The 12,312-nt window shown below is 40.6% G+C and overlaps 1 protein-coding gene across 1 annotated transcript in view; it reads left to right on the top strand.

Moving 5' to 3' along the window:
* Window positions 1-4,201: 4,201 nt before the first annotated feature.
* RBM27 (RNA binding motif protein 27) overlaps window positions 4,202-12,312 on the top strand; it is an 86,769-nt gene continuing 78,658 nt past the window's right edge. The window contains exons 1-2 of the mRNA XM_014587654.2: window positions 4,202-4,297; window positions 4,797-4,837. Coding sequence (XP_014443140.1) covers window positions 4,202-4,297; window positions 4,797-4,837 — 137 coding nt within the window. The remainder of the gene's footprint in view (window positions 4,298-4,796; window positions 4,838-12,312) is intronic.

Consider the following 12,312-nt stretch of genomic DNA (forward strand, 5'->3'; position numbering starts at 1 on the left):
AATCCCTTCTCCTCCATTCTCCTTTCTGGATCTTGGGTATGCATGCACACGCACCCAGCATGAGTTTAAGCCACTGGGTCCAGGACTGGAGCTGTAGTCAACTACATGTGAGTCCAGTGACATAGCCATTACACCAACTGCTGGTCCGAACATCTGTCTTAACTAATGAAAGGAAATTTATTTTATTTTATTTATTTATTTTTTTGGAAAGGTTTTTGCTATAGGGCGCGCGCGCTCGCCAGACAGACAGAGAGAGACAGAAAGAAAGCGAGAAATCACCCCCAGGGTGAATGGCCACGCCGCAATCCCTTCTCCTCCATTCTCCTCTCGGGATCTCGGGCACGCACGCACACGCGCCCGGCATGAGTTTTAAGCCACCGGGTCTGGGACGCGAACCGCGGTCGACTACATGGGAGTCCAGCGACATAGCCATTATGCTAACTGCTGGTCCCAAGGAAATTTATTTAAAATCACTCTTACTCTCTATTATTTAAGAACAGTGAGTGACTAATGGTGGCAATGGGCTTAATTTGTTGAATAAATTTTGTTTTTTTAAATAATTATTTAATTAGGGGACCAGCAGATGGCGTGGTGGTTAATGTGCTGGACACTCCCACATGGCCGACCACAGTTCAAGTCCTGGACCTGGTGGCTTGCTTTCCCACATTCTCTCCCTCTCTCTCTGTCTTGCTCTGGTCAAATTAAAATAAATGAATGAATAAATTTTTTAAAAAATTTTAAAAAGAATTATTTAATTGTATTTATTATTACTATCATTATTTTTAATTTGCTATCGGGCACATGCACTCCCCAGAGAAAGACAGAGAAAGAGAGGGAAAGTGAGAAAGCAAGCCACCAGGTCTGGGACTAGAACCATGGTCAGTCATTTGGGAGTCCAGCACCTTAACCACCATGCCACCTGCTGGCCCCTGTTGAATACATTTTGAATGAACCACATAATTAATATTTCAGTGTTTATCAATGAGATAGTTTGGTGAAGGTTAACAGTGTGGGCTTTGGAGTCAAACAGAATGGTCAAGGATGGACCCTTTCACTCAATAGCTTCACAACTTTTCTGGGATGCAATTTTCTTATTTGTGAATAGTGTCTGCCATTTACAGCTTGCATGAGGACGAGAGTTGACAATGCACTGACATTCTTAGCATAGGGTGGGCACTCACTAAGGATGTGCTCAACAACTTTAGCTATGATTATTTCCAGTACCTGTTAAGGCAACAGAATCTGAGCTCCAAATAGACTTCGCATTAAACTGTCTCTGCTCCTGCACAGATTTTGGCACTTGGTAACCAGCTCTTGGAATATGTTGAATTAATACATGTATATAGGAATTGCATCCAGAGTAACCCAGTAACTGTAAGGCTGAACTCAGTGCTCCATTCATGAACTGCACATGAGTCAAAAGAAAAATTTCTGACCCATGGCTACAGAACAAATCTGAATTCCATTTAACAAATGGAGTGAACTAGGTATGGAGGAAGGATTGATTACATTGTAGCCCATTTCCACTTAGGGAAAATCAACCTCTACAGGGGCTACTTCTTCAAGTTACAATTTGGGGTTCAATAAGTATACATTCAAAGCAGTGGCCTTAATGTATTTAATATATAATGTATTCAACTCAGAAAAGTAATATAATAACATTGCAGTTTGGAAAATAAAGAAAAAAGAAAAAAATTACCCATGGTCTCCAAACCCAAATCTCACAGATGTGTAAGCATGTCTACTCTTTGTAATGTAGTTGTTTAAATGATGCCCTTGGTCACTAGGGCTGATATCTCAGCACCTGCACTTCTCAAATAAGGCTGCCAAATTTGTTCTAGAAATACATTTGAAAAGTACATTGAAGGGCTGGCAGGTGGCATGGTAGTTAAGGTGCTGGACTCCCACATGGCTGAGTGTGGTTCACGTCCTGGACCTAGCAGCTTGCTTTCTAACTCCTGTGTCCCTTTCTCTCTCTCTCTGGTCATATTAAAATAAATAAATAAATAAAATAAAAGACATGATTCTTTAAGAAAAGAAAAGTACATTGAAATTCTTGCAGAGGAGTGATTAACTGTGATAAAGACAACTTCCATTCCATTTCTATCATCTAGTCGAGTTCTTGTCTAGACTTAGACGTTGTCAAGTCACTTTTACATTTCTCTTTTAAAATTTCTATTATTTGGGGATAGCAATCCATCTCCTTTGTGGGAAGAAGTGAAGGGGAAAATGTGGCTAAGGCATAAAGGAAGGAGGAGAGAAGGAAGAAGAGCCAGCAGTTGGATGTGAGAAAGCTCTGGACTTGCTGTCTAAAGGTCTGGATGTTATTTTTGCTCCTTCTACAGACTTGTGATTTTTGGGTAAGCCTCTTTGTCTCTGGTCTTTTTTCCTCATTTGCAAAGTTTTGAGAAGAATGGGAGTTGGTGAGTTTCCTTAGATGATTTCTAAGGACACTTCTGCTTTTATTACTTTATGTAAGCATCTGTAAACTGCAGTCAGCAAGCCAAACCCTATTGATACCTGTTTTTATACAGCTGTGAGGCTATAATGACTTTTACGGTTTTCAGTGGTTGACCAAAACAATAATATTTCATGATGTGAAAATTATTTAAAAATGGAATTTTAATGTAATACAATTTTTTAAAATTAAAAAAAATTTATACATTCAATTACATTTAAATAAAGTGAACATTTCAATATGTGAACATTTCTCCCCCATATAATACAATTTTTAAGTATTATTGGAACATAGCCACAATCATTTGTTTATATACATGCTAAGACATTGTGCAAGCAGTTGCTGCAGAAACCTCCAGGCCTACAAGGCCAAAAGTATTTACTATCTGACCCTGTCCAGGAAAAATTTGTTTACTCATGTTCTATGTATATAAAGTATACCTGCTTGTTTTGGGTTGAACCATCTCTTCTACATATGTTCATAAGGTATTTTTCAAAATATTATTACAGTGCATAACCCCCAAAACTGTTCAGTTTTCTAAGAGGAACTTAACACTGGTCTCCTAGTGCCTTACAGGGTGCTGGTGCATAGCAGGGGATCAGCATTTGTCACTGGGTAAACATTCTAACTACAGTGCTAAACTAGTGATTTCAAAACTCCAGAAGGAATTTTTCACCTAGTACAAACTAAGTTGCCTATTTCAGTGATTTCTAACGTTTCTTTAAAATCATTTTTATACCTTTTTGGGTAAATACTCTCTGAAAAAAAAAAAAAAGCCAAAACAAATCACCAACAACAAAAACAACCCACTGAATTTTAGCTATGCAACGAACAGAGAATTTAAAAAGGGGGAAGGACTTATTGGAATTGTTTTTCTTCCTCAATAAAGCATTTATTAGTACTAGTAAAACTGAAATGGCCTTAGCCATTTATATCTGTGCGCCACGTTTTAAAAACGACAAGTATGGGATTCCAAGGCATGGCTGTCAGAAACGTTCTGCGTAATATAAGCGTAGCGGCAAAAAAAACACCCCAAAACGAAAAAAAAACCCAAAAAACAAGAGTGCCGATTAAAATGAGTGTGTAAGAAAAAAAATAAAATTTTGCATTTTGTGCGATGCCGAATGCGAACGTATTGCACGTTGTGTTGCAAATTTACTACAGCTGAGTCATTTCGGGACACCAGTGTGTGTTTCCAGGAAAAAAATGAGAGGAAGGAACGAGTGTGAGGGGCTCGCCGGCTTCCCCCAGGCGCTCCCAGTAGCAAACACCGGTATTCCGCGGCTGGCGGCGGCGTGGTCAAAAAAGGTGCCGCGGCCCCTTTAAGAGGCACGGCACCTTCTCCAAGATACCATCTTGCACCAGGAGTTCACTTAAGCTCTCTACCTACCTTGCTATATCCGTCCTCCCTAATTGGGTACGGCTGGCCGGCGGGGCGAACGAGCCTTTTCATTGGTCCCGAGCCCATGGCCCTCTCTACTTTATTGGTTCTTACGCCCGCCACTCGGCGCTGTCTACCGCCCCCCTGAGCCTTCGCGCCCACTTGAGCCTTCGGGTTAGGTTGAGTGAGGGCTCTTAGGTTAGTTCCTGTTAGGCCCCGGCCGGGGGAGTAGGTTGAAGTCCCTTAAGATGCCCGGTGGGCTGGGGCACCGGGACCTGTGAAGGGAGCGTGAGCAGGCGGCGAGTGGGAGACCCACGGCAGGCCGGAAGGAGAGCGGCGGCCGAACCCGCCTTCCCTGCACCATGCTCATAGAGGATGTGGATGCCCTCAAGTCCTGGCTGGCCAAGGGGGAGAGGAGCGCTAGGGGCGTAGAGGCGGTGCTATGGGACGGGGAGGGGGTAAGGACAGCCAGGGCTTGTAAAATAGAAATGTCGGGGTGCCACAGGGGTAGCAGGGATAGTGAGGGAATTTTAAATGCTGCTATTAGAGACTAAGGCGGATATCAGGGCTATCGAGAGATTTTTAAATGTGAATATTGGGATCTTGAAGGGAACAGCAGGATATCGAGGGCTTTACAAACGCTATTATTCCGGAGGGGGTAAGGACAGCCAGGGCTTGTAAAATAGAAATGTCGGGGTGCCACAGGGGTAGCAGGGATAGTGAGGGAATTTTAAATGCTGCTATTAGAGACTAAGGCGGATATCAGGGCTATCGAGAGATTTTTAAATGTGAATATTGGGATCTTGAAGGGAACAGCAGGATATCGAGGGCTTTACAAACGCTATTATTCCGGCACTGAGAGGTCTAGAAGCAGAGTATCGAGGCCCTTTTCAAAATAGGAGGGCAGAATGGGATAGGACATTGAAGCTTTATAGCGATTATTGGTAAACTCTTAAGGATTCAAGAATTTTGAAGGACTTGAAAAATATGGAGTTACAGTAAGAGCTACGTGGGCATTGAAGGGTTTTAGAAATTATTGGGTAGCTGATAAGTATAACAAATAACAAGGTTATTAAGGGGTTTTAAAGTGCTATTTATTAGAGAGGCGTTGAAAGAGAATGATTATTTTTAGGTACTGTTGGAGGCTGGGGAAAAATTAAGGTTGTTATAAGTTTAACTGAGGGTTGAAAGGACATCACTGATATGTAATATTACTGGTGGAGGTGTTAAAAGGGGACATTACAGTACTTAGGGATTTTTAAGTACAGCTTTTGGAGGGATAAAAGTAGTAAAAAGAGTAATGGTTTTGTAAATATTGAAAAGATTGAGCGGACAACTGAGGGTCATTAAGTGTAGGAGTATTGTTGAGAGGCTGAAAAGAGTGAGAGAGACTGAAACTTAAAATATTTGGGGCCAGTATTAGATTGTTGTAGAAATAATATTGGGAGAATTGAAAGGATTGACAGAGCTTTCAACTTTTTGTTTGTTTTCTAACCATTTTAAGGAGGTAGGTTTGTGAAATGTTTATTTGGTGTGTTGAGATACAGCTAGATTCTGGAACAGATCTCCTGGGGAAGCAGAGGAAAGGCTGGAAGGTTGGGGAGAGATGTCTTTAATCACTTTTTGGGAAGTGGGCACAGGAAGAGTAGGGAAGGGAAGGGATCATTTCTTGCTCCCTCCTCATGTCTGCTGCTTAGTTACCTGTTTTATTAGAACTTTCTGCCTGAAAGAAAGCGGCTAGAGGAAGAGATGAGGAGGTTTTGATGGATTAGATTAGTTTACTTATTCAGTAGAAAAACTGAATGTTTTTTTCAGAGGTGGCAGCTAGTTTTGGAGTGTGGAGGCATGATAAAGTTGAGACTGTAGGGAATCAGTTCAGGCTACTTCTCTATTAATCTAAATATTTCCTGGGCCATCTGAGAAATTTTGTGACTAATTTCAGGGTTTTGTTTTTCATTTTGTTTGTTTTTTCCTTTTTTCTTTTAATTTCTCAAGATGGGAAGGTAACATCTAAGAAGAGAGTCATCCTTAGTGCAGTGTGTCTGCCTTGTGAATACACTGTGGGTAAAGGAAGCAGCATTAGGGACATTTTGATGTGTAAAGTGGTATTTGCTTTCTTCTGAGGATGAGAAGTGTGCGTAGAGCATAGGGGTAAATGAATGAAAGTCTTATGACTTTTAGATTAGTGTTGTTCTAGGTAAAGTGGAAATGACTTCTGGGTACGCTTTTAAAGTTTTATAGAAAGATATAGGCCTCTAGAATGTGCATGATGCTTCTGGGAGCACATAGATGGACATGGGTTGTGATGAAAGTGGGGAATTTAGAGTTAGTGAAATTTACTATATTAGGAAAGGGCTAAAAAAAAAAGTTCATGTTTAAAGAAAATTCTTTATATCAGATTTGCAAACCAAAAACTTAAGTCTTTATTGTATACAACTGCTATTTGTACACCTGCTATTCTGGTTACTTTTTTTTTAAAGTTCTCTAAAATGTTTTACCCTGTAGTGTTTTTTGTTTCTTTGTTTTTTTCTTGGCCTCCTCCCCACAGTCAAAATTTGGTTTGAGTATGAGCTTCATCTCGCTAATGATATTTTCACTAAGCTTTTTGTTTATTTAAACTGATAAGTGTAGTTATTTTATAATTTTCATGAGTAAAAGTAATCTTTCAAATTGATTACTTGAGTTTAGTTTTTCTATTTGACTTATATTTTCAACCTAAAGTACAAACCTTCTTTATAAAAAAATTTTGTTATTCATTCTGGGTTCTTTAAAAATGTCTTGGGGCCAATGGGTGGCAAGGTGGGTAAGGCCTTGGATTCAAACATGGCTGACTCTGTGGTTCAAGTCCTGGACCTGGTGGTTTGAAAAACACTCCAGACATGTGTGCATTTGTGCCCAAAATCCTGAAGGGAGAATGGAACAGAAGAGATTTTGGCATGGCCATCCTACCTGGAGGATGCTCTCTTTTTTTCCCGCTTTCTCTGTCTACTTGAGTGTATGTGCCCAGCAACTATATCACCAAAAATGTCAGTGCTTATACTTTAACAGTGTAGGTGACTTTCCTAGAACTACAAAATGAAAGTAGTGGCTTTGGGTGAAGATGTTCATAAGGGATAGTAAATGCAAATGCAGATATCACATATATTTTCATTCGTAGTGTGTTGTCATGGGAGATTTTTTTGTTTGTTTAGATATCCTAAAATGTAGTAAACGATATGCTAACGTGGGTTGTGTTTGTAAATTTACTTTTTTGCATATTCCAGATTCAAGAAAATTTTCATGGCAGATTGACATGTTGCTACAACATAGCATTTCAGAGCATTTGTTAGACTTTCAGATAATGTAGTTGCTGTGGCTAGGTGAGAGCCCAGCTATGGCTATGTGCATGACATCCTGTTATGCCTTCTTATTTAGCTTAATTTACAGTTAATTCATAAACATTTCCAATTTTTAGTTTTTTTAAATATATAATTTTTAAATTTATTTTATTTTTTTTAAATTTTTTCATTTATATATTTAATTTTATTTATTCATTCATTTATTTTTAATTTGACTTGGGGGATGGGGAGGAGAGAGAGGAAATGGAAAAGCAAGCTATCAGGTCTGGGACTTGAACCGTGGTCAGCCATGTGGAGTGTTCAGGACCCTAACCACCACACCACCTGCTCGTCCCTAGGGTGTTTTAATTGTTACATCTTATCACTAGTGAGACAGACTTGTAACAGCTAGGGTTTTTTGTTTTTGTTTTAAGATTTATTTATTTATTTCCATTTGTTGTTATTATTATTATTATTTTTGGAGAGGTTTTTGCTACAGGGCTCGTGCACTTGCTAGCAAGACAGAGAGACACAGAGAGACAGAAAGCGAGAAATCACCTCCCCGGGGTATGGCCATGCCGCAATCCCTTCTCCATTCTCCTCTTGGGATCTTGGGCACACGCGCCACTGGGTCCAGGACTTGAACTGCCGTTGACTACATGGGAGTTCAGCAACATAGCCATTACACTAGCTGCTAGTCCCTTGTTGTTATTATTTTTTATATTTGACCAGAGAGAGAAATAAAGGGAAAGCGAGAAAGCAAGCCGCCAAGTTCAGGACTCAAACCGTAGTCAGCCATGTGGGAGTCCAGCACCTTTAACCACCATACCACTTGCCAGTCCCTGGCTAAGGGGTATTTCTAAGTCTGTCTAGTTTACATGTGATTATTTCCTATAGACAAATTATAAGTTATAGGCTGGTAGAGTTTATCTGTTACCTTCCACTTTTGTAGATATGGAACATACCAATTACCTTTACTACAAGAAAAACAGAAGGATCCTGAAAGAAAAGACTCTTTAGCTGACTGGGAAAAACCCAGTACACCCATTTTTGTTTGCAGTGAAGTAAAAGGAAGGGAAACAATATCTCAGTTAAGAAATTAATTTCTCGGGAACCAGCAGTTAGCGTAATGGCTATGTCGCTGGACTCCCACATAGTCGACCGCGGTTCGTGTCCCAGACCCGGTGGCTTAAAACTCACGCCAGGTGTGTGTGTGTGCGTGCCCAAGATCCCGAGAGGAGAATGGAGGAGAAGGGATTGCGGCGTGACCATCCCCCCTGGGGGGTGATTTCTCGCTTTCTGTCTCTATGTCTCTCTCTGTCTGGCGATTGCACGCGCCCTACAATGAAAATCTCTCAAAAAAAAAAAAAAAAAGAAATTAATTTCTCTTTCTTTAAAGTACACAAGCAGACGAGACTCACAGATCTTGTTTGGGGAAACTCATTTTCCCTCACTTTCAAAATATCTTGGCTATCCTGCTCATAGAAACTATGTACAAATTGGAGATGTATTTTTTTCTCTCAGAAATGACTGGTCATTTTAATTATATAAACTCTTATTAAGGTTCTAAGTAAACCCAGGAGATACATGAATTACTGAAGAAACTTCTGCAAATTTAGAAAAAGTCTAGGCAGGTCTGGTAGGTGGCATGGTGGTTAAAGGCACTGGATCCCCCCACATGGCTGACCACGGTTCGAGTCCCAGACTTGGCGGTGTGCTTTCTCGCTTTCCCTTTTTCTCTCTGGTCAAATTAAAAAATAATAGCAAACAGAATAAAATAAAATAATAATTTTAAAAACCCTTAACCATTAAAAAAATTCAAGCAAAGATTTTTCAACAACAAACCTATATTTCTGTCAAGACATGCTTTATTTAATGAAGAATGTTTTAAGTTATTTATGTTTTATATATAAGCATATATAACTCATCATTGCTTATTTGGCTTATTGATAAAAAATTTGTCCTGGTGGGGGCCAGCAAATGGCATAGTGGTTATGTCACTGGACTCTCACATAGCTGACTGCAGTTTGAGTCCTGGGCTCAGTATCTTGCAAATGATGTTGGGATAGGGCTGGCAGATGGCATGGTGGTTAAGGGCGCTAGACTCCCACATGGCCGACTATAGTTCAAGTCGTGGACCTGGTGGCTTGCTTTCTCACTTTTTCTCTCTCCCTCTTTCTCTCTCTCACTCTGTCCCTCTCTGGTCAAATAAATAAATAAATAAAGTTAAAATGATTCTTTAAAAAAGAAGAAAGAAAATCATACCGGGCATATGTGCGGGCGTGCCGAAGATCCCGGGAGAATGGAGATGGGATTGCAGTGTGGCCATCCCCCTGGGGGTGATTTTTCATGTTCTCTGTCTCTCTTTCTTTCTCTCTCTCTCTCTCTCACACCTTCACCCTCACCATCAAGCACGTATGTCCTAAGCCAAAAACCTCTTATTTATTTATTTATTTTTGGTCTTGGTATATGTTTTAAAAGGAGTGATGATGGGGTTTGTAAACTCTTTGGACAGTTTCATCAGTCTGTTCTTTTCTCTTTTTCCCCCCTCTTAGCGCTGGAGTGTGTATGCTTTCACGTGGGGGTGGGGTGGGGGGGAGGGAGAAAAAGTGAGAAAGCACCCCCTGTCCATGGTGAATGGTCATACTGCTATTTCTTCTCTTCTGTTTCTCCCTTTTTTTGAGATTTTTAGGCAAGTACACACTTGTGCCTGGTATATTTTTCAAGCTGCCATGTCTGAAACTTGAACCACGTAGTTGGCCCTGTGGGATCCATGCTCCTTAACCATCATGCCATGAGCTAGCCCAACCTGTCTTGTCTATCTGTTTTTCTTTCTTTCTTTCTTTCTTTCTTTCTTTCTTTCTTTCTTTCTCTCTCTCTCTCTCTCTCTCTCTCTCTCTCTCTTTCTTTCTTTCTTTCTTTCTTCTTTTTAACGTTTTTGCCATGGGGCAAATGTGTTCACTGGAGAGAGACAGAGAGAGCCAGTGAAAAATCATCCCCTACTGGTGGTGGTGGGGAATGGTCACAGTGCAGTCCCTTCTCTTTGATTCTCCTTTCAGGATTTTTGGAATGCATGCACGTGTCCAGAATGATTTTCATGCCATGTGGGAATCCAGTGCCTTAACCACCATGCCACTTGCTGACTCCCCAGTCTTGTCTGTTCTTCTTTTAAATTATTTTATTATTTAACTATAGTTATTATTTTTTATAATTATTTATTTAATTTATTTATTATTCTTCAATTTGACCAGAGAGACATAGAGAAAGAGAGGAAGAATGAGAAAGCACGCCACCAGGTCCAGGATTTGAACTGTATTTGGCCATTTGGGAGTCCAGTGCCCTAACCACCATGCCACCTGCTGGCCCCTATTATTATTATTTTTAATTTGACTAGAGAGTGACAGAGAGAGAGAAAGTAAGAGAGCAAGCTGCCAGATCTGGGACTCAAACGGTTGGCCATGTGGGAGTCCAGTGGCTTTAAACATGATACCACCTGCTGGCTGCCCAAGTCTGTCTGTTCTAACAGAGAATTGTATGAATCAGGGCATTTAGTTTCTTTCCTTCTTTTATTATTATTTTTTTTTAATAAATTTTGCCAGAGATCATGTGTGCTCACCAGAGAGAGGGAAGGATAGGGAGAAAGCACCCCTCAGTGGGGTAAGGCCATGCCACAATCTGTTCTCCTTCGTCTCCATCCCATTGGGACCCTGGGCACACACACATGGGACCTCCTAGGCACATGCACATGTGCCCATTGTGCCCCTCAAGCCTCTAGAGCTGAGGCTCAAACCAAGCAGTCATCATGTGGGAGCCAGCTTCCTTGACCACTAGGCCATAGAGCCTCCCTCTTTATTTTTTTTTCCAATTTTGAGAGAGAGGGAGTGGGCAGGTACCATTAACAAGTTCATGCTGTGATCCACGCCTAGCCTCAGCTAGAGTGTATAGGGAGGTATTGGGATGTGAAATCAGAACCTCATGTGGGTATGGGTCCAACACTGCAGAGTGTTGCATTACCACTGTGCCACTGGCTGGGAGGGCATTTCATTTCTAATTCCTTATTTGTCTGATTCACTGTGTGACTGCATGGAAATTATCTCCCCTATCTCTGTTAAACAGAGCTAATTATATTTGCTTTTTGCCTCCCTCATGAATGTAGTACGAATCTTAATCCTGTCGACTATAAAAAGTGTTTTGCATACCTCAGAATCATTCTGTAAATGTAAACACAATTTTTTGGCTTTCAGAATATGAAAATACATTAAACTCTGCAAATGTATTTTGCTTATTAATTTTAAACACTCCTGCTATTTTCAAAATAATAGTCTAGTAGAGGACAGAGCTAGAGACTTATTGCAGGTCCTGTGTAGGAACAGAAATTGCTAGTGAATATCATAGATTTGACATGCTGTTTCTGGCCACATCAGGATTTTTTACAATACAGGAGATCAAATATGTTGGAATATTGTGGAAAAAACAGCAGTGAGGTTCACAGACTAAGGTGTTTTTTTTTTTTTTTGAGAGGTTTTTGCTATAGGGCACGTGCGCTTGCCAGACAGACAGAGACAGAGAGACAGAAAGCGAGAAATCGGGGTGATTTCTCCTTTCTCCTCCCGGGATCTTGGGCACGCACGCACACGCGCCCAGCATGAGTTTAAGCCACCGGGTCCAGGACTCGAACCGTGGTCGACTACGTGGGAGTCCAGCGACATAGCCATTACGCTAACTGCTGGTCCTAACTAAGGTGGTTTTTTGATCTAGTGGTCATGGTGAATATACTTTGGTTGAACTCTTAAGAGTTTACATGCTGCTATAGGTTTCCAGGCCTTATATAGTTAAATTCTGGCTAGTAATCTCTGCAGTTCTAAATGAGAGGAAAAATCACCATCTAGAAGCTGTTAAAACTGATCTCCTGATAAGTAAACTTGGGTTACATGAATATTTGGAGGTTTTGTTCTTAAGCTTGAGAAGTGCTAATAATTGGCTTGAAAGAATTGGGGTGCCTCCAAAATACTATGAGACTTGAGACCAATCACTATTTCATAGAAAAGGACTTATTTTGGCCAGAAGACTTCTTGGCAAGTTTTGGTCTCCTAAGTTAAGAACATATTTGTTCTTATGTCCTTTGGTCTGCCTCCTATATATGTCTGACTTCATTC

Source organism: Tupaia chinensis, unplaced genomic scaffold, assembly GCF_000334495.1.
Source record: "Tupaia chinensis unplaced genomic scaffold, TupChi_1.0 Scaffold000228_1, whole genome shotgun sequence".
Taxonomy (NCBI): Eukaryota; Metazoa; Chordata; class Mammalia; order Scandentia; family Tupaiidae; genus Tupaia; species Tupaia belangeri.